Source organism: Aspergillus bombycis (genome assembly GCF_001792695.1).
Source record: "Aspergillus bombycis strain NRRL26010 chromosome Unknown contig00047, whole genome shotgun sequence".
NCBI lineage: Eukaryota > Fungi > Ascomycota > Eurotiomycetes > Eurotiales > Aspergillaceae > Aspergillus > Aspergillus bombycis.
The window spans coordinates 160,997-187,250 of NW_019170049.1; the positions used below are offsets into that span (position 1 = coordinate 160,997).

Below are 26,254 nucleotides of genomic sequence, written 5' to 3' on the forward strand. Positions count from 1 at the left end.
CTACATGGAATAAGTGCTGACTCTCCGCAACCGCTCCCCATAAAACCATAGTACCAAGGGCACCGGCACCGCTACGGCCAATGTCAGGAAGCCCAGCAGGCTATTTCCCCACCCGTAGCCGAGGCGCTCGTACATGGAAGGCCCAAATAAGGGGAACCCGAAGGCACAGAGACCTCGCAGGAGAAACGACGCTCCCGATGCACTGGCGGCATATAGCGGGAACGCATCGATCAAGTAGGCCGTCACACATTGGAAGACGAGGGTGCCTCCACACATCAGGACTACGATGGCAACATTGGGCACCGCCCAATGCAGCTTCACCTCGGCCGTCCAACCATACCAGAACAGTGCGGGTGGCACGCACACGGCACTGACGGCCATCAGTGGGAGGCGAAACTCCGGCCGTCCTTCATTGTGGTTCCGTCGCTTGAGGGCGAGGTATATGCGGTCGGCAGTGAAGAGGCCGATCAGAATGCCAACGAAGTAGCCGACTCCAGGCGCGATGAAGTGCAGCGAGGCGACATCCTTGGGCTCTCCGTAGTGCTTTTCCCAGAGTGTCGGGAAAGTCGAGAAGATGAGATACGCGGCTCCGTAGATGATGGCGGCGTAGAGTGCCAGTAGCTGGACGATAGGCTGCGTAGTGAGGAATTGAATGGGGCGTATGATGGTCTTGGTGTAGAGGGCTGCGAGGCTGGGGCGGTCGTCATCGTACGGTAGTTTAGCATCGTTCTTGAGAAGCTGTTTCTTCCGGCGCCCAAGAATGACAGGGGGATAGGTCTCGCGAAAGACAAGGGCGCTGATGATGATTAACACACCAGCAGCGGCAGACGTGGCGTAGAAGTCGTAGCGCCAGGATGAGGAATAGCTGGTGAAGCCGCCCACGATGGCACCGATTGGGGTCGCGACGATGAAGGCCATGTTGATGACGGCGAGCCCTTTGCCACGCTGCTCAGCTGAGAAAAGATCGCTAACCATTCCGATTCCAACCTAAGTAGGCTGGCAGTCAGTCATAGAGAGCGTAATTCATATCGCACCTGCTCTACTCACCACTGGACTTGCACCGCTTCCAAATCCTGATAATATTCGGAATGCCAGTAGTTGTGCCCTGTTCTGCGCAAACCCGCAGGCAAGATTGAATACCATATACATCAGGTTACCGGCATGGATCAAGGGTACGCGCCCCCACAGCTCACTAAAGGGCGCCAGCAGCAGCGGCCCCAGCGCAAGCATGAGTATATATGCGGATATTGTCAGCGGTCCTTCGATATTTGGATCCATCTCCAATTCGGCGCATATTTTGTCTAGCGATGGGGCCACGATCGTTGTGGATATGTTAACCAGCACATTAAGGAGGGTGATGACCGCCATTATAGCCCAACGTCGAGCAATGGGCCATTGGTTTGGGTGAGGAAGCTCGTCGTCGAAGTCAACGACAGCTGTCTGGAGTGATGCCTGCTCATCACAAGTCTTTTCAGCGTGAGTGCCCGGTGTTAAGCTATAAGATGCGGCGGACTTTTCAGGCGGAGCTTCGCTCATGGTGGTAAATTGGTGAAGCTTGCAATGCGATAGAACCAATAGATATAGGTTGTATGAAACATTTAATAAGGCGTGGTTTATGCTGTGCTATAAACACACTATTCGACACAGGGCGGAATGCTGCAGGTCAGGGCTTTCTACGGTATGGACTGGTACCCCCTTGCTGGGAGGGCTTCCATCTACAACAACCACCCAGCAAGGAGCAGAGGGAACACGATGAAACCATGCTTTGCAAACACCACGCGTGATGGGCTCACCAATTGCCCTGATCACGTATAGCAAACTCCCCGACTTCGGCGGCCGTGACCCTTTCTCCAGTTGGGCCCTGGATTTAGAGCGATGCATGGTCCGTTGCCTGGTGTCCTATCGCCCCAAACGTCACTTCCTTGTGGCAATGGCCCCCCTACAAACTCTCCCCATTGCACTGGGCCTTTGGGGGCTCAGGGTAGCGAATGATAGAATCGCGGTTCTGACGCGCCTCCTCACGAACCATGCCGTCTACAAAGGCTGGGCCGATGCCTGGAAACTCATCGAAGAGGGAGCGAATAGTACTGGAGACTTTCATCAAGCCTTTAATGATCCGTTCGTGAGCAGCATGGAAATCCGGCATTTGCGCAGGCCACAGAGTTTGGCCTTGCAATTCCGGTAGATAGGATCTCGTGAAGATCTTGGGTTATCCAGGCGAACAGCTATTCGTTCTCGATAGTCAACCTTCCCCAGTGCGCTCACAGGCTAGCTGTACGTTGTGAGCGAGACGTTATCCGGACGGGTAAGCGACGGGAAGAAAAGTAGGCAAGCGAGCCCATTCGAGGGTTGGAAGCGCCTACCGCTTAGACTCTTCGCCTCTCCGTTGTGTACTTGGTATTTCAATCATGGCCCTTTGTTGCGAGAGTCATATTAAGATTAACAGTCTCAACCACCCCTTGCAGCAAGCAAATAAGTTCACCAACCATCCATCCCAGGGGCTAAACATGACGCAATTGCCATGCCGATGCATTTTCACGGAAGCCTTGGAACAGCAAGCTTGCGTCAGCCTCCTTAGTCAGAATCCACATTGAGAGAAGATGCAGTTTCCTTGCTTCTTTACCTTTTAGCAGTATAGTATAGCATACCATACCTAGCATCGCATAGTCTGGTGTCGTACAATACAGTATAGTATAGTACAGTAGCGAATCCCCCATAAATACAGAAATATAAAATATTCAGAATCACCACCAGACTTCTGCAACTTTGGCTGGCAGAAATTGACCGTTGTTTCGGCGTGGCCGTTGTACGCCGTCTTCTGTTATCCGTGGACGGGCCGCAACTCTACGCAAGCCACGCACTCTATTTTCACTGCCGCCTTGCCAATACTCTGGCGGCGGTCGAATCTAGTAAACCAAATAGGTCTATCTTAGGATGAGAAAACCGCCAAGAATTAGACTCTATTCATTGTGTCACGCCGTTGAAAGGGGCATAAAAATAACTAAAATAAGTGAAAAATGAAAAATGAAAAATGAAGAAATAACAATAAACAATATCGACAAGGCCATACCTTATTCACCTTCTTCCCACATTCGTATAGCTGATTGACAGGCTTTCTACCTTGAACAGTAAACTAGTAAATTCCCTTACGCAATGGGCCTCATGACCTTAATCGGCTAGTTCGATATACTATAGTGATATTGCCCTATCCTCAGGTGGGTGAATGTCTCAAGTAGATCTCTGCAGATCTACCGCACCCTACATAGTATGCAAAGGATCCGCATATTACATGGACAATATCTGCCAAGAATGCTACTCCTTGCTGCAAAATTGCGTAACATACTATATACACAACACACCCAGAGTAAGGAGCGACGCATTCGTCGACGATCGTGTTTTGAAACTCTCGATTTCTAAGAATCTCAACCCTAGGTCGAAAAGTGCTTTGTGCAAGCCACGCGACGTTGCATCTAATCTATTCTGGATGTGGTTGTGTCATCATGGCCATCAGTAAGATCACACCCCTGATCATATTACTTGCATTGCGTTGCGGTTTGAGGAAGGCATAACTGTAGACCCAATCCTAGAATATCTCCATAAGCAGCCAGGTAGGTTATATGTCTATTTCTTAGTTATTTTTGTAGATAAATCGGCCAGATAGTCTTGTCTAGTAATATCTACTATTTACTGATTTAAGATCTATCTATTGATTTAGAGTTACACTCTTAGTTATAATATAGTTTACTTAGTATACTTGTGAAACCTATTACATATTGATTTAGTAATAGCACAGTCTATAAAATAGCAATAACATTACTAAAGAGGTAGCATATATATAAATCAAATATTTATAGATCTCAATTCATAAATTATTGATCCTCAAGTCAATATATAATATCTAAAACAAAATAAAAAATCTGTGTATCAATAATATTTGGAGCAGTATGATGTACCACTACCCCTGTTAAGAGAGATAGGTGTCGGTTTATTGAAACAGAGGAGTAACTCGCCACCGGGCCATTGCAACGTCAAAGTAAGCCCAGCTAATTTCAAAAACTAGTCGTGTCAACTTTACAGTTTATGTTCAAAATACCATCAAGGTTCTTATTATCATAACTCTTGGCTCTTTCAGAAACCAAATATTAACAGGGTCTTGTGGTGTTTAGGACCATAACATAAAATATGGCAGAGTGCATACTGTTGGAGTAGATTGCCACTATTCCCTATGAGGTTCAGCATTCGCCTCGTCTCCCTATAACTAACTACTCCACCGCCGACCAGGCCACTGGACTATATATTTCCAATCTCTCATAGCGGGCGTTCCAGAAGCGTCAAGACCTAATCACATTCTCAGGGAAACCCATGATCGACTTTTGTGGAAACTTATCACTTGATAAAAGGAACTAAGAGGACCGCTCTCCGTTTCACCCTGATTATTTCCAGGCACTGCATCATATTCAGCTGGAAGGCATACTCCCGGCAAGTACGATATCTAGGCTTACTGACACCGTAGTTGCCGGGTAGAGGTTCATCTCTTGACTACAGACCCGATACCACAATTCAAGTACCCAAGCTCGTAATGCGGAATCTCATACTCCATATTCGAGGACGTACTCGTGGAGTGGAAATCGGCTTCCTTCATAGGTGGCAGAGCCATCCCAGGCCAGGACACATGTGTGGCATCTACACGCGCTGGCCCCATGAGGCCAATTCGGGCCGCGTCGCGCCATCCGACATAAGACTTAGTTAACCAGTTGACTGTTTCTATCATACAGGTTTGGAGAACCACCTTTCCTTCTTGCTTGTTTGCTCTCTTCGAGAAATAGGACGGACCTGGGATACGTATGATTGCGGTATCGCTAGCGTCACCGTCTGCCCTAGTCTGCTTCTGCTCCGGAACATCTGAGAGGTAGAGGATAAAGCTGGATACGGGCAAGTTCTCGAAGCAGTATTTTGAGGTATCGTTGAAGGTGGTAAAGAAGCAGACATAGCATATATATAATGACTGGTTATCCGTGACCGACGTGCAATGCGCGTAGGGGATGGAGGAACTGTATGCTGCGTAATATTATATCAGCTTTACTGGCTTCTGGCTTTACCTGTTCATCAGAGCATGTGGTATTCGATACTAGTGGAGACATCAGTTGAGGCTTGGGGACATACTGATATGGCAGGCCAAACAGCAAAAGGCTGCTTTTTTCGCCTGCGGAACAAGGCTAACCGCTATCTCTCGAAGGATGGCATCCGGCCTACTAGATCTGCATAAATCGAAGTGCAGGGTGTGGTGGCCGTACTGCACACACTGGGAACAAAAGACAGTACGTCCCCCGTTCGCCATACATCCCTCACAAATAAGGAAGGCACCTCCCCGGCCCTGGATTTCATGACAAATGGAGCAAACAATCAGTGGTCGCGTACAGGCCTGAGCCATTTGCTTGGATTGTATGAGTTGGTGCGGTGTCCATTTGTCATTGTAATCTAACTTGCACCGGGGGCACTCTCGGCCTTCCTCCGATAAAATACACGGGAGGCAGTGGCGGGAGGAACCGTCTGGACAGACAAATTGGGCATCGTTATAGGATCGCACGTCTAGAATATGTTAGCAGCTGATTCCCCGGTGTATCTCGGTACATTTCAAGAGCGGATGAAAAGGCTTACTTGAGTCACTTTTGCACTCTTGACTCATGCAAGTCCAACAATTCACGTCTTCAGTGGCAACCTTATTGATACAGCTAAGGCGCCAGCCACTTGTGGGGCTGTCTAATCTGTTTTCCATAAGTTGACAACTTTCACAATATGTAATCACCCCCAGTACTGTCTCCGGAACCCCCCGAAACAGCCAGACACATTCATCCCAGTCAAAAGCTGCTCAGAAAGTCAGCTGTGTCTCATACTATGAACTCATGTAAACGTGTTTCAGACAAATTCCACGTATATGTGAACTGGGACAGGTGAGCGCCTGCGGTGGCCATACCTCGTTCGCATCGATCACAGCGTCCGCAGCTTGGGGCCATCCTAGAGACTGGATCAGGAAGAGGTAGGTGGCTAGAAGCTGTGAGATTGAACATGCCTGCGAATTCTCCCTTGCTCCATGACTGTACTGCCGGCACATTTGAGCGAATGAATGACATCCGGGATAATCAAACCCTGATGCACCTTGACAGCCTTCGCAGCAGCGCCATCCATCATCTTAAGCATTCTTTCGCGCATTGTATGGTACCCAAATCCCATAGAAACGACCTGTCCAATGACAGGTTGAATGTGAACAGCCTCAACACTAGCATCCACGGCTGTGTCCCGCAGAAGCTCTGTGACTGTTAATCCACCCACCGAAAAAGCCATGCCCTTGACAAATTTCTCTGTGGAGTTGTGAGTCGCCTGGAACAACCTTTGGTATTCTTCTAGCTTCTTTGTATCGGCTAAGCCAAAGGCTTTGAGGGTGATATTTGCAAAGTCCGTACCCAGCTCGTGCACTGCCCAGGGCCGTAGGAATGGAATACTGCCGCAAATCGTAGCTGCAATCTTATTACCAGTATAATCACTGCTGCAGTGTAGACACTGTTTTCTCTGATTGATAAGAGAGATGCAGTCAGCGTTAAGATACTCGAGAAGGACATCCTGGACGTTGGGTGTTCCTGGAGGAATGCCTGCGAGCTTCGCGACAGCTCGTTTCCTGTAAAGTGTAGCCCATTCATCTAGGGAGTCAATGTGCTCGAGGTCGGCGCTATCACAATTGACTTGCATTTTATCGCCGAAAGGACTAGTATACCAGGAGTAATGATTTTACAACCAGAGCGTGAACTCGTTAGAGTGGCAGACGTGAGTTAAGTGAAAGCTATACTCAAGGCTATACTGGATGAGACAATGAAACGACTAATTTATCGTTCAATGGCTCATAATCGCCACAGCCTATGTGAAATGGCAAGGTGAAATCATGACCTGAGACTTATTGAATACCCATTGCTCCATGCCACCCTCCCATGAGTAGAGGTGTGGGAACAATGTTGACCCAAAAGGCATTTAGGACGCTTCTGGTGGTTACATGTCTCGATCAATCCAGGCCGAGGCTGGACACCACCAAGGATGGTGACTAGGTTTGGAAAGATGTATTGCAGTCGACTGTCCTCAGGGTACAACCGTAGGTCTAGGAGTATACAGGTCACCCCACCTGTCTTGGCAGTACCAGCCTCCCAAGGTTGATATCCCCAAGATGAGTGGTGTGAACTTCGTGTCAGGTGACCTGTACCCTAGGTTGTCTTCTATATCTAAGCCACGGTTCCCGCCTATCCTAATCTCCTCGTTCTCTCTTGACCACACAGCTTGAACGCCTGATTACTATCAACGGTTCCTATACAGCTTGCAAAAATCACATCACAATCAGCCAACGTAACAACATCAAGGTTGGATAACCATTTTTGCCATCGGTGAAGGTTAACTAATTTCACCCTACTCAGATTAGCTGGACACCAGAAAAAGCAAGCAAGTCACTAAGATGACCACAGGTAGGAGCCGATTCGATACGGGTTTAGTTACCAACGAGGGGAAGGAGACAACTTCCGACGCGTCAAGTAATATTTTCGACCTCAAGGGAAACAGCATCCCTAAGACCGAGACTGTTACCAAACCTCCAGATCCACCCAAGTTTGCGGGTGGTGATCATGATAGTACTGATTATGATGGAGGTAGTTATGGCGGAGATGCTACTAGCGCAGATCTTTGTGACGGAGGTGGTGATGACGGAATAGTGAGTAGTGTGGTGGATTTCTTTGGGTCCTTTTTCTCTTAGAAGTGTTCGCTACAAGCGGAGAGGACAGCCCGAAACAACCCATTTGGATGTGTTGATATTGGAGATGGGTGGGGGCCTTTTCGCAAAGCAATGTTATGTCTGATGAGGGAGACATGCGGACTGAATTAGGTCTATGTAACAAACTGCGAAAAGAGAGGAACGCAAGGGTATGTCATTATCCAAAGGACAAAAAGTTGGGGATCGCGAGAATAATAGCAGGCATCCATAAAATCTGTACAACAGGAGTGTGTGGTACATTATCGAAATCGTTTTACGTCGTTTTCAAATATTCGGGAAGGCATGCATTATTATCATGTTGACTAGAGGCCGTATGCTTGATTAGACATAATTCATTCTCAATTGGTCTCAGGGAACCTTGTCAAGTCCAGTCGTGTATTCCAAAATATCTTTAAACACTCGTGTTGCAGAGGCCCCCATGTTCCCCCATTATAGGAAGAGATGTAGGAAGAGAAAGGGAAGACGAGTCGCAAGACTGTTGGAGTAGATCACAACCGGTCCTCATTGGGGCTCAGCACTGGCATAGCCTCAATCGTCCTGTGTTAAATAACTACTCCACAGGCGAGTAGTATACCTCCCGGCCATGGTTCAAAGGTTATTGTCAGATGACACCTCCATGATCGACTACATGGTAACATTCAGGCTGGGTATGATAGGTCACCTCCTGTACTCTCAATAGCAGTATATCGCGGAATGAGTACCAGTTACGTAGGCAGCTAGATACAATAGTTGCGTGACCACCCGTCCGATTGTGTTCCATTGTCAAGGACTAGGCCTGGCTATAGCTATATGATGACGAGATTGCCTTCCAAACCTAATAAAAGTCTCTCTGGCATCTAGCGTGATCTAACTATGGCTACATGGTGACGAGATTGCCATCGAACCCTAACAAGAGTCTTTGTGGCCTCTAGTCGTGGCTTAACTTTAGCTACATCGTGGTGATATTGCCTTCCAAGCCTAATAAAAGTCTTTCTGGCATTTGGTTGTATACAGTATGTCAAAAATCCTGGAAGAGGATTGAGTAAAGTATAAAGAAGCGCGTACTGTCCTCTAAGGTAACCATGTCAATTGTGTCAATCTGTCAATGGTAAGATGGCAGTAGACACTTCATCTATCAGCATTGATAACCTTGGGTCCTTCGATTCATGGGTCAAAGCTTACAGAAGAGTTGCAGTCTCGGAGCTCGCTGCTATTAACACTGACACACCGGATGACCAGGCCGTGCTCCTTCAGAGGCTTAACACTGCATGTGACTCACTTGTCAGGCAGAAGAAAATAGCCCTACACAATAGTGATGAGTATATCTCTAACAAGATTGGAGCAACCCTGGCCAGCGGTATCCCAGGTGTCGGGGCCTGGATGAAGTGGGAGTTGGGCCAAGACTTTGCAAAGTCTACGCTAGAAGCCTTCGGCTTGGGGGACCTGGACAAGCTGCAAGAATATAAAAAGTCAGTTCAAGATTTTCAGCATATCTATAATCCTAAGACAGAGATGGCCTGCAGAATAGCATTGAATGCGGCTGTGATGACGTGGAAGGAGATCGTGCAAGACACAGCGATGGAAAGCGGTACCGAGGTAGTTCATATTGGACCTGGCTTTGGGCAGATTATCTGCATGGGACTTGGGTATCATCAAATGCGCAATAAAATGCTCAAAATCATGGATGCCGCCGCCGAAAAGGCTATTATGTTGCATCAGGGTTTAATCATTCCAAATGTCATCCATTCGCTCGAATGTGGCAGCGTGGTCACGAACCAGGCTGTCTACCTGGCCAAGCTCGCGGAGCAGGCGGAGCGCTATGAGGGTATGTAATGATTCTTATTCTCCCCCGATACACCTTCAGCAACCAAGCCCGCGCTAACCCGCCTCCAGATATGGCTGAGAACATGGTGAGCGTTGCATCTGAGGACCGCGAACTTAGTGTTGAGGAGCGCAACCTCCTGTCCGTAGCCTATAAGAATATGACTGGCCCTCTCCGTGCTTCCTGGAGAATAGTCACTTCGGTTGAACAGAATGAGATCAAGGCCAACTATGCTGAGGTTAATCTCATCAAAGAGTACCGCCAAAAGATTGAAAATGAGCTCGCCATGGTCTGCAAGGGTATTCTTGATATCATCAACACGCACCTGATCCCCTCTGCCACGTCTGTCGAGGGTAAAGTCTTTTACTACAAGATGTGCGCATTGTTGATTTCCCCCTCCCCCCGGCCCCACAAAGCCTTTTGACTTTGTAGCGTCATGTTTTCTAACGGAGCTCCTATAGGAGCGGTGACTATCATAAGTATCTTACCGAGTTTTCTACCGGAGTCCGCCGCAAGGACTACGCCCAGAAGTCGCTCGAGGCGTACGAAGCCGCCACTCAGGTTGCTCAGGTCGACCTTCCCGCTACTCACCCTCTCCGCCTAGGCCTTGCTCTTAACTTCTCCGTGTTCTATTATGAGATTCTCAACGCCCCCGACAGGGCTTGCCATCTAGCCAAGAAGGCATTTGACGATGCCATTGCTGGTACGCACGCATCACATGGCTCTCCATGGTGGTGTACTACTGATCCATTATTGCTGACGAAATCTTACAGAGCTCCCCACTCTAACTGAGGAGAGCTACAAGGACTCAACACTCATTTTGCAGCTTCTACGGGACAACCTTGTAAGTTACCTCGGTGGAGCATTTTTTGATATGGTAGCGTATTTAACTTGGCACAGACCCTGTGGACCTCATCCGAGGAGTAAAGTGCTTCTGAGTAAAATTGACGCTGGTGGATGCGATTCTAGGATTCAGCCAGGAGAAACTTCGTCGACAAGTTCCAGATTGTCCTGATTCATAGCTAATATATATTTAACCGTCACCGGTATCTTAGCCGCTGGTCTCCTAGAAAAGTAAAACAATAAGTCTTTATACTGGAACAATGTCAGCTATACAGATAGTATTCAAGCCTGTTCCGGCAAGCTCCCAGTCAATTTAGAATAGTCTCTGAGCCAGCTAGAGCAGATCTCTGAAGAGCTATAAAAGGATTGGATAGTAGAATATCTGAATATTACTTAGATTTTAAACCGTACAAAGTCGAGGCGTTGAAATATCTGGACTTATAGCAGTTGTGCCAATCTCTAGCAAAATTAATTTAGACAGAGCTATGTTCTTTAATAATAGAAGATTAAACCAAGCAGCTTTCTGAATAGAGTCCAGGAACTTGCATCAAATTTATAATATTATAACCAGGCCTACTATTATAGACACTGTTCGCTTTGAATAAGATTTCTACTGGAGTTAGAAGAGCTTCAGGTTGTAAAGGTTTTAAAATAGATAGCCAATAGCCTGTTGTATTACTGAGTCTTTGTACTTTCCTACTAATATAAATTATAGACAGCAAGGTAACCGTCATCCAAGATATTGGTATTTATTGAGCATTATAGGCTGAAAAGAAAGAATGTAATGTATTCTATATATATAATGCGATACGCATATTCGCTCTTGCTGAAGATACAATAGGATGATCGTGCAAGACTGGGCTTAGACCTTTGTATGGATAAAGTACCTGGCATACACAGTATACACTCTAATTGAAAAGAAGCCCTTTCTACAAGGCTTTTATCTCCATGTCTCTTTTCTTTGCTCGCTGCATAAAATTTGGCGTTATTCAGTATATGAATCGCACAATGCGTTATAATGCACCCAAAATCTCGGTGGATGTCTACGATAGAGCGATAACCATGCGAGCCGTCTGAGCTAGCCCCATCTTCAACAATGTCACTCGGCTCCAATTGCACTTATCTCTACAACCTTACTTCGCTAAATTTGGTACTTGTATAATGGAAGTTCACAACCGCAAAAAGATTCCAGAGGTATTATATATTATACTTCAAGTTCAACAGATGTCAGGGCCATATGTACAGGTTCATTCCGAATGGCAAGCCCGGGATAAACTCTTCCTCCCCTCCCTTCGTTCAATCTAAACCAGTTGATAGAATGGGCTTAGTTCTGGGCTTGCTGGCAGACACCCTGGTCGGCCTTCTCGTCTTGCTGTATTCTGCATTAGTCGCTGGTGATTCGAGTTGACTAGGGGCTGAAAGCTTACCAAGCAAAATCCACCTTCACAGACTCCCATGCTGCCGTCCTTCTTGCAGGGAGCGCCGATAGCGAGCTAATACATTGTCAGTAGGTGGTTTGAAAATGACATCGCACTCTTGACATACAGTGTTCTGGGCAGCATCGTTACCAGCTTGCTGCTGGGGAGCGGCAATAGCAGCGCTGATAAGGGTGAGAGCGGCGAGGAAGGAGAAACGCATTTTGATGGTGGTTGGATTTGGGGGTTTGGAAGAAGTGGTTTAGAGGATGAATTGTTTCTCTTTCTTGCGGTAGATTGTTGGAACTGTTGAGAAAGATGCTGATGGAGTCGCTTGGGGTTTTTATATGTCTTTCCCGAGACTCGATTATATAACAGCTGTTTCTATATATACTCGGTAGGTTGATCTCAGTACTCCACCGTAGTGGATGAATGCCACGTACGTGTGACTCCAATAGTGTCTGAACAATGGGCGTGATTTGCAGGGCTGTAACTCAATCCGGCATGCGAGGCATTAATGTATGGATCACAGGCAATGTCATATTTGTTAGTCTTTTCCTCGATCCCATATCCACTTAGTCATTATTTGATTTATCTGTATACCCCTTAGTATGAACGCAAAACATGGTGCATATACACTGAGCAAAGGTAGACAGGAAGGACGATAGCGGTATGCTCTCTACCCCTTCGGACCTCTACGGGAACCCACATAACCGGTTTTGCCGGCAAGGCGAGTTAGACCTGAGGGAGAACGTGGAGAAGCTGTGGGTGTCGTTGAGCCCTAGTCTATCTGATTGGCGCTATTTGTGCCAACATGGTAATGATATTCTCGGAGGCTCTTGGCGGGTGCAGATCTCGAACCTACCCCTGATGTTCTCCTTCCCACCATGAACAGTCGAGTGACCATGATTGATTTCTGGCCTGTGATCGACTTGTTTACTAGAGCGTATAGTCGCGCGCTAGTGTGCGTCGGCCAACTATAGCCTGGGGTTGGGGTTGAACCAGGGGGGGTATTAGATATTGCCTTCGCCGAAATAACTATCAAAGTCGCGATATGGTTAGTCAAGCAATCTTGGTTGTATAGCCTGGAGTAGCCCTACAGTACTCTGTAATGCTACTGAAGATAACATTTCACAATATCTATGGACACGGAATATTCTTCGGACCATGCGGAGCCCACGAGCAAGGCAAAAAGTGCGTACTCTGTGAATCTGCTCAGGAGTAACCCACAGTGGGGTGACGATCAGCCTTGAGGCTACGAAAACGGTTCTGGGATCAACCGAACTGAAGAACCAGCGCTAAGGCTATGCAGAGTGCCTAGTGAAGTGCGATCTTCTCAGCAACATGTAGCGCCCTTCGATAGTTGGTCTCCTATCAAACACCGAATCAAACAACTCCCCCCCCCCCCCCAAACGCCTCGACTTCAAGCCCCTTTTGCTCGCAAAGCCCAAAATGCAGTAGAACGCCGTATAGAATAGCTGATGTACACAGACTACATCCATGCAAGGTAAGACGAGTTCTCTCGAGCGCCCGGGTTAGAATTTACCAACCTTTTTGACTAGCCACCGTGTTCTGCTTGAGGGGCTTGACGGTCGACCCACCCCGAGCGATAGGACTCCCTCCTTCCACTTACATTCGAAACATTAGTCATATCATTATATCAAAGCACAGTTGCTTAGAACCAAGAATCCCCTCAATACGGTTTTCTTCCCACCCCTCCCTATTCGTACTTTCTCTCACTATATCTCTGATGCTAACATTGAAACGCTGCCCAGGGGGCTAAGATATGGAGCGTGCGGAAGGATTCCTAGCCCGCAGGCGTTAAACAGTCTGCTGCTCCAAGTTCTTTCACGGACATATAAAAGTTTTGCATAAGAAGTGAAGGGCTGGGCTCGCAGTGCTACGGCTCATCTACTAAAGGATGGTATCGATGAAAACAAGATATCGTAGCATACGCTATGTGCTTTCCATGTTAGAGCGGGCAAAACACAGTCGTATATCCTATGCCTCAGTCCCAACCAATGGCATGCGTATCTTGCACTATTTCATTTCCTTTGAAGAATTCCCGAGCGGTTCTGTGCAAGAAGTCCACCCGGTAGCGCTGCAGGTCCTCCTCATTACGTCGACAATACACCTCCAGTAGTCCTTTGCACATGTTCTTCAGTTGTCTTTTAAGTGGATCAACCCGTAGTAAGATGTCTCTGTAAGTGAGAGGTTCATTCTTCTGTTGATGGATATTATTTTCACCTTCAATTTGTTTTTCGAAGGACACATATTGCTGCACGGGTAGGGGCTCAGGGGCACTTGATGCGACCTTGAATGTATAGCAAACATAAGAAGTATAAATCGGATCTACTGATCCAAGCATGAATTCGAACAGCTGTTCAAGGTCGACCGGGATCATGTGGAGCTTTTTCTGCAAGAAGAACAAAGTATCACCGTTACTCAACAATTCGCCGAAGGAGCGCACGACCAGAACGGCCCAGAGAAAGACACCCTGAGCCCGATCGGCAATTTCAGCAACAATCTCATAAGTCTGCGAATTGATTTTAACAAGTGGCCCCCACGCTGGGTGTTGTTCGAGTTCACTTCGAACGTAATCGTGGATATCGTCGCGGTTGTGCCTTTCCAAGTACAACTTCCGGTCTGCTGATACTCCATATGCGTCTTCAAACACCTGCCATGGCCGGCTGGAGAGACACATCTTGACGTTCGAGTGAACAAGAGAGTTTAAGAGTTCGATCACCTCGGAGTGCTCTCCTGTGCATTCGTCCAGACCGTCGATGAAAAAACAGAATTTGGTTGGGATAGCGGTTTGGCTAAATAAACATTCAAACGTCTCTAATAGCTCTTCCATACACCACGGGCTGTCCCCGTGTTCACCTAACATTGTCGCCTCCCACCTTCGCAGACATACGATAGGAATCAGGTCCGGACTCTGGGTGAATATACCGTAGAGGAGAGACTGGAGCAAGCCAATCTTGGACCTTTGCATAGTGTTTCCTGCACCCCAGAAGAAGTGGCTGGCAATAACCAGCTTCTCACTTCCAGCCCAGGATCTGAGATTCTCCTGGGTCTGCGGGTGAGCGAGTAGATATCTCATCAGAGCTGACTTTCCTGACGCTGCTTTACCAGAGACCCAATATATGTTGCCGTCTTGTCCCCGCAGCCATGGAAGGATTGTTGGTCTAGGCAAACGATGGGCTGTCTCGTTTATATCCCTTGGAAAGACCCACACAAAGGTCTTCTCGTGGGCCCTCGTGATTCTCGCATGGCGGTCTCTGATGGATCGAAAGTGGAGTGTCGTGAGGAATCTCTGCACAAAGGCGACTTTTGATGCTTTTTGCACAACATGTGTCATTTTACAGGCCATAGAACTAAGCTGGTCTAGATTGACGGTGTTCGCCACGCCAGACAGCAGATCCCCTATGTACTCCTCGGCCGCTTGATACCTTACGTCGCTAAGGGTTTGTAAGTTGTCCGCAAGCCATCTCGTTCGACTCACGTCTATTTGTCGATTCCGGTTCTTTAGACTTTGTATCTCTTCTAAGATGCTAGATTGATCATCTCTGCTCGTTTCCAATTAGCTCCGCCGTCTGTATTATAGCACCTGTTGATATACCTTAGAACAATCATGACAACTCGCATCGCTTGCCTTCTACACACCAGTAACCCTTCCTCTAGAGCTTCAACTTGTTTCGCGTTCCAGACCCCTCGCAGTGCCTCATGGAAAGACCTGACGGTGCTTGGGGAGCTGTCATGAGATCTTAGCTGGTTAACTGTAACAAGTAATTTTTCACATATTCCCAGACAACACTGCGCCAGGTTCTGAAGTTCAAAATCTCCGTATGATATGGATTCATCGGTGGACCATTCATTAGTAAGCATGCCTTTCAAACCGCCTCTCAGCAGTCGTAGTGTGTCGTAGATGTGGTTAAGATTGGTATATTCCACAGGTAGGCCTTCAACCGACTGGTTTAATTCCCCAGCTGGAGACAAGAGCGCACAGCTAAAGGCAAGGAATTTCAGAGTGCTTTCACAGAGATGCAGTGCAGGAAGCGGATCGAGTATAGGTCCTGCTGAACCAATCCTCTCTGAGTTCAACATAACTGGCGATCTTAGCATGTAATTGGATTCTCTTTCAAAGAGTAACCCCCTAGATAGACGACGGTACAACCAGAAGGATAGTGTGAAGAAATGCCTACACAAGGTCATCAATGCTGACAATATAATGATCGCTGGTCGCATCGCATCCAATGTGCTGACGTCGTGAGTGGCCCCCAAATATATTTATAGAACTTCCCGCCCATTTACGCGGCTGCCTGTTTATCGCGTCTTGGCCCCTCCTGCGAGCAATATGCTGAAATTGAGGTTGCTCTATGTTCGGCCAGATATATATATTTCTACTGTGGCGCAAGTAATGCGCTTTAAATAACAGCGATACCATATCTAATAAGGATAGTAGATCTACAGTTACCCTGTAAAACTAGCAAATGTATGGTACGAACAGTCTTGACAATTTTAGGTCTGTATGTTACAAAGATCTAGATTCAGCCGAAATCGCGTGGTTTAAACATGTGTATCATACAGTGATGGGTAAATCTAAGGGGGAACAAATTGAAATAAATAGTACACAGGTATTGGGTCATTTTCGTTTATTCTCTCATATCTGCCATAAGGTCGTGAGCATATCCACCAACCGCCTCATTGTCCCGTTCCGCGTTGCCTTCCAAAAGGCCATGGCTTGGGACAACAGACAATTTCGGTGTGCGTCGTCCGTTGTATAGGTTCCCAGGACTACCATGGGCCAACAGTAATACTCGGCATAATAGTCGGTCGACGGGTCGAGTTCGCTGACCAAACGCATACCTTCCCTGACTAACTCTGGAAGGTCGCTGCCAGCTGTGGCCGAGTTGTTGTTAATCATATGTTCCAAAAGTATCTTGGAAACAATGATATATAGTCTTGGACCTAACAGAAGCGGCGTATATGTCGTTGGGGCCAACCAATCGGTCTCGGACGGGGGATGCGGCTCCTCAATCCCACAATCGCTGAGGCGGCTCAATAGCCGTTGTAGCTCGTGGCATCTTGCGACATCGATGCCTTCGGCAGAGGATCGCTCATGCATCAGTGCAATCTCCCGAGCATATACAAACAGCTTCGGTGGGGCTCCAAGAACCGGCGATTCGTGGTAGACCGGTTCCTTCCATCTGTACATTTCTTGAAGTTTAGTTTCGGCCAGGGAAAGGGCCGTCTCGACAGGCTCGGGCGGCTTGATCGTTTGTTGAAACGGAATGCTCGTAGTCGCATGGAATATGAAGGCTTCTAATATTACACGAGACGTGTTGGTCTCCTCGTCTGATTGCAGCTCGGGAGTTGTTTGGTTATGTTGAAAGCGTAACTGGATCAACTGCGCGAGGCCAAGTATATGAGCATCCACGCCCCTTGAGAGGCGCGGTTTAGATCTCTATATCTCGGCGTTAGTAATGCTCGATTCATTCTCGATCTATAAGCTCACCTCATAGATACACAAGATCAAGGATGTTCGAATGATTGCTGTGTTCGCAGCATCGAACATGCCACTGTCGAGACTTTCGCGTAGTCCTGCTATCGCTTTGACGTAATGCATGCGGGCCAGCTTCTGGAAATGCGTCTGTGAGTAAATGTCGTCCACCGGTATTTCTGCACCGCAGCATGCGAGAAGGGCATGCATGTAGAAGGGGGTACGTAATGCCAGCGTCAATGAATTATTGGCGGCAGATCTGATGACAGCATCATGGGCCATTGGCCGGATTAACTGCGGTAGAAACACCGCCCTTAGGAACTCAAACAAAGGAGCGCTGGCAGGGGTTATGGCGGGTGATAGACAAATCAATGGGGAGATATAGTTGAGGATAGATGGAGGGCTATTATGGGTAGTCATTGTATAGTCATTCTGGCTACTTGGAGTAGTGGTGTTGGTGGGAGAAAGAAGTCCATCGCTTCCTCCTTCAGTATCCCAAGAAGGAGAATCGCTGGGTGCATAGTCCACCACAATTCCATGTTGGTTAACATGCCACTCATTGATAGAAGCTTGAGGGGAATGCTCTGAATGGGCCTTGCTGGTCGACCGGTGTTCAGATCGGGTCTGTTTTTGATTGCCACAGAGGTTCGCAGGCCATTCGCAGGAGAGCCATCGTCGGGCGCAATTAGAGCACGTCCCGGGAGTCTCATCGCACTTCTTCTTCCTCTTCCTGCCTATAAGGGTTCGTTAGTCGAACGGTTATAAACTTCCAGCAGAGACTGCGAAGTGGGGTGGCCCACATGTGAGACAGCCAGTCTTCGTGCGCAGATGCGCCGGCCGTCGACGAGGTGGACGGTAGTTTTTCGTTCGAGGTGTCATTTCCGATGGGCTGGAATCAAATCCCGAGTCTAGTAGAGCCAACTCTTCTGCCACGGCACCATACTGGTTGAGTTTGGGCGTATTATGCGCACGATCTGGGAGGTATTCCCTAACAGATGCACAATTCCCTGGTATTCGTGGTTACAAGAGGCTAACAAGAGGCTAGATACCTCCTGCGACGGCCAAGGAGACTCCGAATCTACTTGGCAATCCTACTGCCGATAAAGCCCTTGCCAGTAAAATGAGTATTTTTAGCACTTGGCCGAATGGGGAATGTGTACCCTATGGACTCTAGGTTCCGTATAGCAGCAACACTAATTCACGCGGCTGCGAAAGCCGTGGCGGCGATGTTTTGAAATTGATATCAGGACCCAACAAACCGACGTCAAGGGCTGCCGTCGCTTATCCACTATCTGATAAGGCGTCAGCATTTTGATTCAATGACACACTATCATCGAGTGGTTATCTCTTCTGTGGGGGAATCTTAGGTTGTGGGGTTGGGCGTACTCCGGAGTACCCTATAAGGGGTTTTGCGGGGTGCACGTCAGGGATCTGTACAGCAGTTCATGTGTCAAGTCTGTTAACAAGGTGGAATGGCCGGTCCTAGGAGTTCAACAAGGCCAGGAGGTTTGTTCAGGATTCAACCATCGTTGAATCTTTTGCCTCCGCCGTGAAGACGGGCCATGTCCGAGGGTTTCCCATTGGTGAATCCGACCGAGAGGTCCCACCATTTGGACGGACGGAGCCAATGGCATCACTTTGCGCGACTCTCGCCCGATTGGGTCGTCAGGTGGATATTAAACTCTCCAACAACAGAAACCATTTCTTCTTCGCTTCCACACCACGTCCTTTGGTGAAGGCTTGTCCCTTATTAGATCGTCTATACGAATCTCTGGAATCGGATATTGCATTACTCATGCATTCTAGCCGTCGCGCCTCCCCTCTCCTACACAAAGATAATGCATCGTATATATCACGGCTCGCTCACGTAGGGTCTCCTTGCGATCAACTCTCCATTTGACGATACCTCCTTGTAGACATAGAGACTATCTCGGCGAATGTTGTCAAAGACCCCCATCTCTTGGATAACTGGCTTTTCAGTGTCAACATTGATATTCCCTTTCATCGTCCATCTTTGAAACAATTGAAATCTTGCTAAGCATAACTGGTGATTGCGAGTCTCGATGACCGAGTCATCTGAGATACGACGAGATAATGTGGAAAGGCCACGGACACCACCGGGGACGGTTTATTTCGGAGAGGGTACATATGCCACATGGTTCTATCGCAAGATTCGCACACCGGGGCTAACTGTGATGGTCTCAAGGACGCATCGATCTTGACGGCGTCGAACAAGATTCCGACGGCCATGTTATTCTCCAACCACAACCGTCAAACGATCCAAATGAGCCATTGGTACGTTATCGGGATGTGATATGCCTTTATTAACGCCCCAGCATAGTCTGTTTGAATAAAGTTGACGAGAAGTATCGGGTAGAACTGGCCCACTTACCAGAAGGCCATCAACTTTTCGATTGCTTGCCTTTTCACTTTGATGGTTTTTGCAACGTACGAATCCATTTCCTAATTGACACCCTCACATCCTACTAACGCACGGCTAGCCTGGACGTTGGAACAGTGACCTGGCCTTCCCTGACAGAAGAGCTCGGATATGGATCGAAGTATCTTAATGACAGCTATGCGTCTGGATTGGCAGGCATGGCTGTTGGATGCATCTTTTTCATTCCTGCGGCAGACCTAATCGGGCGGAAGCCTGTATACATCTTCGCTTCGTTCATCTTGGTGCTAGCGAATATAGGTCAAGCGACGTTTCAAACCCGCGTCCAGTATATCGTGCTACAGGCGATAGCGGGGCTCGCAGGGTCAGTCAACGACACTATCATTCAGATGACTGTAAGTACCCCTTTCTTTGTTGAATAGTTCGTTTCTCTAGCTCCGAGCTTACGTTATATGAGATAACAGATCGTGGATCTCTTTTTCGTGCACCAGCGTGCAACGATGAATGGTATATATTCCACCATGGTGGTGGTTGGCGTAAGGCTCTACTGCTCCGAAACCACTTCAGTTCTCAACTAAAAACGTTGTTTCTAGACATACCTGAGCCTCATTCCAGCCGGATATATTATCAATAGTCAGGGGTGGCGTTGGGTATGGTGGTGGTGCGCCATTCTTAACGCACTGGTACTACTCCTGATAATCTTCGCGTACGAAGAGACTCGCTATGGCAGGCCCGCAGGTAACTGCTATATTGGCGAAGACCCCCCGGGGGCACTGGGAACAGAGGAGAAGCAGACTGCAGCTTCTGAATTCGACAAGGAAAAAGTGATACCATCCCCTTGTGACACCATCCCACGGAGGGCTGTAGAGGAGCCTATCCCGCCACGGAAGACATATTGGGAACGGATCACTGCACTTGGGCCTACCGACAGCATCAGCTTCAAAACATACTGGCGGCATATGTGGACCCCCTTTCTCCTGTTCTTCCGCATCCCAGCAGTGGCCTTTGTGGGTATCGAATATTCTCTCATGATGTGCTGGGTGGCCATCCTCGCCACAACACAACCTATCCTGTTTGCCGAGCCCCCTTACAACTTTTCATCAGTGGGCGTGGGTAATATTAATATTGCACCTTTCATCGGTGCCGTTATCGGGTCCATCTATGGCGGTCCTCTTAATGACTACTATGTCGTGCACATGGCCCGGCGCCGAGCCGGAGTCTATGACCCAGAGCTCAGACTGCATATGCTACTTGTGCCCCTGGTAGTCTGCCCCCTAGGTCTCTTCCTCTACGGCATCAGTATTGCCAATGTACGTTCCACTACATCCCGAGTGGGAATCACAGTCCCTCGCTAACAGAATGGTTATCTAGGAACAACCGTGGATTGTCCCATTGATTGGATCCTCATTTGTCGGCTTTGGAATCGGATCGGTAACATCGATTATTCTCCCATACTATGGAGATTCCTATCGTGAGGTATGCGTAATCTGCGCCTTCCGTCTCTGTTCTTCACTGGTCTTGCAACGTCATGGACGCTGATTATTTTCTAGCTTGTCGCGGAAGGTCTCGTTGTCATTACATTCATCCGCAACCTAGTCTCGATGGGTATCTCATTCGCTATCAATCCGTGGATGATGGGGCTCGGAGTTCAGAATATGTTTATCAGTGCTGGATGCGTGTGTTTTGGCACCATGGTCTTTATCATTCCCATGATGATCTGGGGCCGAAAGGCGCGTATCAGTACCGCCGACTATTACTTGAGTGCCGTGGCTGCCGGTTAGAGTCTATGCATATGGGGTTCTGCAGTGTACAAAATATTGTTAAAGGGTGGGATAGTGGGATTGGGGATGGACAATGGAGAAGATTTTGAGTAGTAGAGAGAGTTTAATCAGAATTGGCAGGTGTTTCATAGAATTGAGCTAGATTACTATCGATCCTCCGCATGAGTGTATACACCGTATCTTGCAGATGCATACCTTTTCCATTGCTTACCCACCACCATCCTTAACTACTATACTCCACAACGCATATCGAATCCCACCTGCCAAGCCGATCTGGATGTGGGGAATTTCGGCCGTGTAGACCAATGGCGTCACTTTGCGCAGTGCGACCTTCATCTTGCTGCTCGACATGCCACTAGGGCAAGGCATATAAATCGCCATTCCTCCCACTCCATGTCAGCAACTCACGGGGCAATCTCTTGTTAGCCAGGGTGTGACTATCTAGTATACATAAACGAACGACCGGCATGGCGTCTACAACAATCCTCACTAACGGTCGCATCTTCACGCCGAGCACCGGCTCGGAAGGATATGAGTTCCAACAAACCATGATAATCAGCGGGGACCGCATCCAATATGTCGGATCCCCAAACCACGACGCTATTCAGAAAGCCAAAGACTCCGGTGCCCGCGAGATAGACCTGCAAGACAAGATCGTGGTCCCAAGTTTCATCGATAGCCACATGCATATTGTCGACTTTTCGCTGTCACGCCGCAAGCTGAGCCTTCTCTCGTGTAACTCGTTGGAGGAGATTCGGCAGGCGATCAAAGCCTTTGCGAAGGCTCATCCAAAGGAGCCTCGGATTATGTGCAAAAGCTGGGTTCAGTCGACTACAGGGGGGGAAGCGCTGGCAAGTATGTTGGACGACCTGGATCCGCGGCCCATCTATATCCACGCCAATGACATGCATTCGGGATGGTGTAATACTGCTGCCTTGCAAGAGTTGGGCGTTGCCACTATGGCCGATCCCCCCGGTGGAACGATTCATCGGGATGAGAATGGGAAGCCATCCGGCTTGTTGAGTGAGATGGCTCACCTGGGTATTGTTCCACAGTTCCTGGTAAGGGCTACCTCGCTGGAAGATAAGCTGGACGCTCTGGATGATGCGGCGGCAGCGTATACTGCGGCTGGGTACTCAGGGATGATTGACATGGGGATGGACGATATTGAATGGGACGTGTTGAAGGCCTGGCGCCAGCGACATGGAGAGAAGTTTCCATTCCATATTGCGGCGCACTGGGTGATTCCACCTAATGATGACCTAAACGTGGTGTTTGGTGAAGTTGACCGGGCTATCGCCCTCCATCGTGAATATAATCCGACGACATCCCCCGACTTTTGCATTGCAGGGATTAAGCTCATGTGCGATGGCGTCGTTGACGGCTGTACTGCAGCTCTGGCAGATCCGTACCAGGGATGCGAGAATCCGGTGGACCCGATCTGGCCCGTGGACCTTCTGCAGGCTGTTGTGAAGAAGGCGGATGCGGCTGGACTGCAGATCGCTATTCACGCTATTGGTGACAAGGCCGTCAAGAATGCCATCGATGCACTATCTCTAGCACAGCCTGGCCGTCGTCATCGCATTGAACATCTCGAGCTCACCTCGCCTGAGGACGCAAAACGCCTAGGTCAGCTTGGAATCACGGCGTCGGTTCAGCCGGTCCACTCGGACCCTGCTCTGTTCCGTGCCTGGCCGGAGCTCATTGGAAAGCATCGCTGTAGCCGTGCATTTGCCTACCGCGAATTCCTTGAGGGCGGCGCTCCAGTGGCATTCGGCACAGATTCACCCACCGCATCTCATCCCGCCCTGCCAAACTTGTATAATGCCACCACCAGGAGATCCGCCATTGAGCCTGAGTGTACGGAAACGGTGAATTCCCACTTTGGGTTGCCTCTAGCTGCTGCTGTTAGTGCCGCCACAACTGGGGCGGCCTATTCCCGCTGGGCGGATTCGTGGACCGGGTCCCTGAAGGCTGGGTTGAGCGCGGACTTTGTGGTTTTGGATATGGACTGGAAGGCAGAGAGTTTACTCAAGGCAAACGTACAGCAAACCTGGGCTCGAGGGCGGAAGACCTTCGATGCCAGTGCGGATGGTGCACAACTATAAGGAATGTCTCATAAAGTAATGATCTTTATTTTATCCTTCGTGAAATAGAATATAATACGCAATGAAGAAAACACTCATATCCTTCCTCTCATCATGTCATACGCTAAGGCCATCGCTCCCCTTCCTGATTCGTGTGTCGCGGTTTAGTGGGAAAACAGGGAATGCACTAGATTCGTGTTAGCATAGCTCGACCAGATCTCATCTATCATGTTTACCTACTTAAGCGTCGCCTTTAGACCCTCCGGCCCGAATGGGTATTCGGCTCACCCCGGTGCTGTTCCTCGGGTGTTCGTAGATCCCTCATGACTGGGCGTGGCTGCTGCTCATGTGCATATTGCCTAGAGGCTGATTCCTTCTTTACTTTGCGTGATTTGTGCATCAGAAATGGTAACAGAAGACACATGGTGAACGGGTAGCTGTTTCTCTCGTACAGGACGTCAAAGAAGAAAGGGAAACAAGAACAATCGAGTGTCTGAGTAATATTTCCAGCAGGAACTTTGGCATTGGACTGGTTGAAAAGTGTAGCTGTCTTCTATACTGTCTCTGAACACCATTTATTCCCCAGTACTTATACCGCTTGGGGCTGACTCTCTGCGCTGTTGCAAGGAACGAAAATGGCCTCAACGTGGCTTGGATGACGAGACCGTTGGTTTACGTTTTGGGTAACCACTTCACAGGATGATCTGTGCCCTTCATGGATGATAAGCATTGACTTACCCTTGCACAGATCCACGTGTCTTCACGCATTGCAAGGCTTAGCGGAAGCTTATAGAGTCTATAAGGCTCTACGTTGTCGTGATAATCGGTCAGGGTGTCGATTATTTCCAAATCCGGTAACTAATTCGGAGTGGGATCCCACAGGATCGGCTACTCCGTGCTAATGATGCATCTCAGTATGTCAAGGAGCTGCCGAGGATCGTTTCAAAGTACCCACCTTTGCTCGTGCTTACGGTTTGGAAATATCAGCAATTCTTCGCTGGGCGTCATTTTATTCAATAGGAGGAGGTTACGGGCCCTTGAGTACATCAGAGAGATTATGCTTCGATTTCTTAGCTATTGTGGAAAATTGTGTAAGTAAAGTTATCTATTCGAGCAGTAAAAGGTATACAGTACTTTATTGTGCATACTCTATGCTGAAAGTATAGCCCCACAGAATATTCTATTGTTAATTCCGACATTATACCATAGCTTAAAGTAGCCAAATAGAGGAAACAATTCAGATAGAAACGGGTATCAGGAAGGCTCAGGCACTAATTCCATAAGAATCTCTGCACAGTTGTCGCCAACGTATAACGTATATCAGCCTTTAGGCAGATATTGATACATACTTCTCCGCCGCTTCGTTGTGCTTGCAAATATTTCTACTCCAGAGCCCCGCAAGGATCATGGACAACGCGGCAAGGACTTCAGGGAGGAACACGAGGACAACGCGCACAGCGATGGATCCAAAGACGGGACTCGGGTCCTTTCTCTGAGTGCAAACGGCAACCAGATTGTAGATAACGCGAACACCGGTGGAGACAATAGCAGCAAGAGCCCCATACATCAGCTAGGAAATGGACAGGCGTTAGTTCTCATGAAACAACATTCATACATCCACAGGGTTACATGCCTTGGTGCCATCCTTATAACCCGGCGCATTCTTGTTGCATTGGGATGGAAGAAGGGAGAAGAGTGCCCACATTACTTCCATCGCCCAGACAGCGACAACTAAGCCCGTTCCCACCTTCCAGTGCGAAAGGTCCTCGGTCGTCCCTTGACCTTGGTAGATCTGCAATGATCCTGAAATGCTAAGGCCGAGACCAGCGCCCATGAGACCAGTGATCGCAATTACCACTATCCGACCAAGGAGCACATTGTGTTCTGGGTGACGGTAATACCGACTATTAATAGCCCGAGTGTGTTAGGAAGCCTCTGCTACCCAGGGAGACGGTCCAAACGTACGCTTCGTGTAGAAGTCCATCGATAGCCAATAACAGTGGGGATATTCCTATCCCGGAGATGATGTTCGCCGCAATGCTAGTACTGTCGTTCACTCCTATAGCACCCCCGACTATCCGCACAACACAGAACGTGAGAAGGTTGGTCCAAGGAAGCCAGCCGATCCATCGGTGGGACCAATAAATATACAGCGCAACAGGGGCTAGGAAGAGGTAAACAGCAAGATCAGCCGGAAATATCCCGTTCATCTTGGTCGTAGAATCAGTCTGGTCGCTTGTGATTATTGAAGGGAAATAGAGTGTGTCAATAGGATAGAACAAAGTATAGTAGTACTTAGTGGAGGGACTGGGGTAGAATTGACAATGCAAGGAATAATGATGATACAGTATGGCTCTCTAATGTGGACAGGAAGTGCAAAAGTATTTATCTACGCAACTTGTACAGCCATGGTCAACTTAGGGCTCTACTTGACTTTCCGCTTTTGGGATATAGCTCGTAGCAGTGGCTCAGTAGAATGGGTCGAGTAAAAATGAGCTAAATTAAAGAACACAAGAATTCCAAGCAAAAAAGGAAGAGACGAAAAGCGTATGGACAAGCCAATGCACAGACCCCACAGCAGTTTCTCAGACCGGTGGAGAATAATGTAATATCTCCCCTGGC

General features: G+C 48.3%; 7 protein-coding genes across 7 annotated transcripts; 3 read left to right on the forward strand and 4 right to left on the reverse strand.

Moving 5' to 3' along the window:
- ABOM_005793 (uncharacterized protein) lies at positions 1-1,536 on the reverse strand (the record flags this gene model as incomplete). The annotated part of the gene is made up of 2 exons (XM_022532922.1): positions 1-987; positions 1,048-1,536. 2 exons carry the CDS (start codon positions 1,534-1,536, stop codon positions 1-3), a joined length of 1,476 nt encoding a protein of 491 aa, XP_022388717.1.
- Positions 1,537-8,865: 7,329 nt separating this feature from the next.
- On the forward strand, positions 8,866-10,532 carry ABOM_005794 (uncharacterized protein; the record flags this gene model as incomplete). The annotated part of the gene is made up of 6 exons (XM_022532923.1): positions 8,866-8,891; positions 8,968-9,608; positions 9,677-9,980; positions 10,067-10,308; positions 10,379-10,449; positions 10,506-10,532. Exons 2-6 carry the CDS (start codon positions 9,164-9,166, stop codon positions 10,530-10,532), a joined length of 1,089 nt encoding a protein of 362 aa, XP_022388710.1. The 5' UTR covers positions 8,866-8,891; positions 8,968-9,163.
- A 1,240-nt stretch (positions 10,533-11,772) lies between these two features.
- On the reverse strand, positions 11,773-12,086 carry ABOM_005795 (uncharacterized protein; the record flags this gene model as incomplete). Its single annotated transcript, XM_022532924.1, has 3 exons — positions 11,773-11,820; positions 11,876-11,941; positions 11,994-12,086. The coding sequence occupies 3 exons, from the start codon at positions 12,084-12,086 to the stop codon at positions 11,773-11,775; spliced, it is 207 nt and encodes a 68-aa protein (XP_022388711.1).
- Positions 12,087-13,871: 1,785 nt separating this feature from the next.
- Positions 13,872-18,245, reverse strand: ABOM_005796 (Zn(II)2Cys6 transcription factor domain-containing protein; the record flags this gene model as incomplete). The annotated part of the gene is made up of 5 exons (XM_022532925.1): positions 13,872-15,432; positions 15,486-15,972; positions 16,733-17,330; positions 17,382-18,100; positions 18,167-18,245. The coding sequence occupies 5 exons, from the start codon at positions 18,243-18,245 to the stop codon at positions 13,872-13,874; spliced, it is 3,444 nt and encodes a 1,147-aa protein (XP_022388712.1).
- A 1,184-nt stretch (positions 18,246-19,429) lies between these two features.
- ABOM_005797 (sugar transporter) lies at positions 19,430-21,545 on the forward strand (the record flags this gene model as incomplete). Its single annotated transcript, XM_022532926.1, has 8 exons — positions 19,430-19,508; positions 19,573-19,661; positions 19,744-19,814; positions 19,868-20,159; positions 20,229-20,300; positions 20,358-21,074; positions 21,136-21,240; positions 21,315-21,545. The coding sequence occupies 8 exons, from the start codon at positions 19,430-19,432 to the stop codon at positions 21,543-21,545; spliced, it is 1,656 nt and encodes a 551-aa protein (XP_022388713.1).
- A 467-nt stretch (positions 21,546-22,012) lies between these two features.
- ABOM_005798 (amidohydrolase) lies at positions 22,013-23,653 on the forward strand (the record flags this gene model as incomplete). The annotated part of the gene is made up of 1 exon (XM_022532927.1): positions 22,013-23,653. One exon carries the CDS (start codon positions 22,013-22,015, stop codon positions 23,651-23,653), a length of 1,641 nt encoding a protein of 546 aa, XP_022388708.1.
- Positions 23,654-24,959: 1,306 nt separating this feature from the next.
- ABOM_005799 (uncharacterized protein) lies at positions 24,960-25,842 on the reverse strand (the record flags this gene model as incomplete). The annotated part of the gene is made up of 3 exons (XM_022532928.1): positions 24,960-25,202; positions 25,248-25,536; positions 25,598-25,842. 3 exons carry the CDS (start codon positions 25,840-25,842, stop codon positions 24,960-24,962), a joined length of 777 nt encoding a protein of 258 aa, XP_022388709.1.
- Positions 25,843-26,254: the final 412 nt, after the last annotated feature.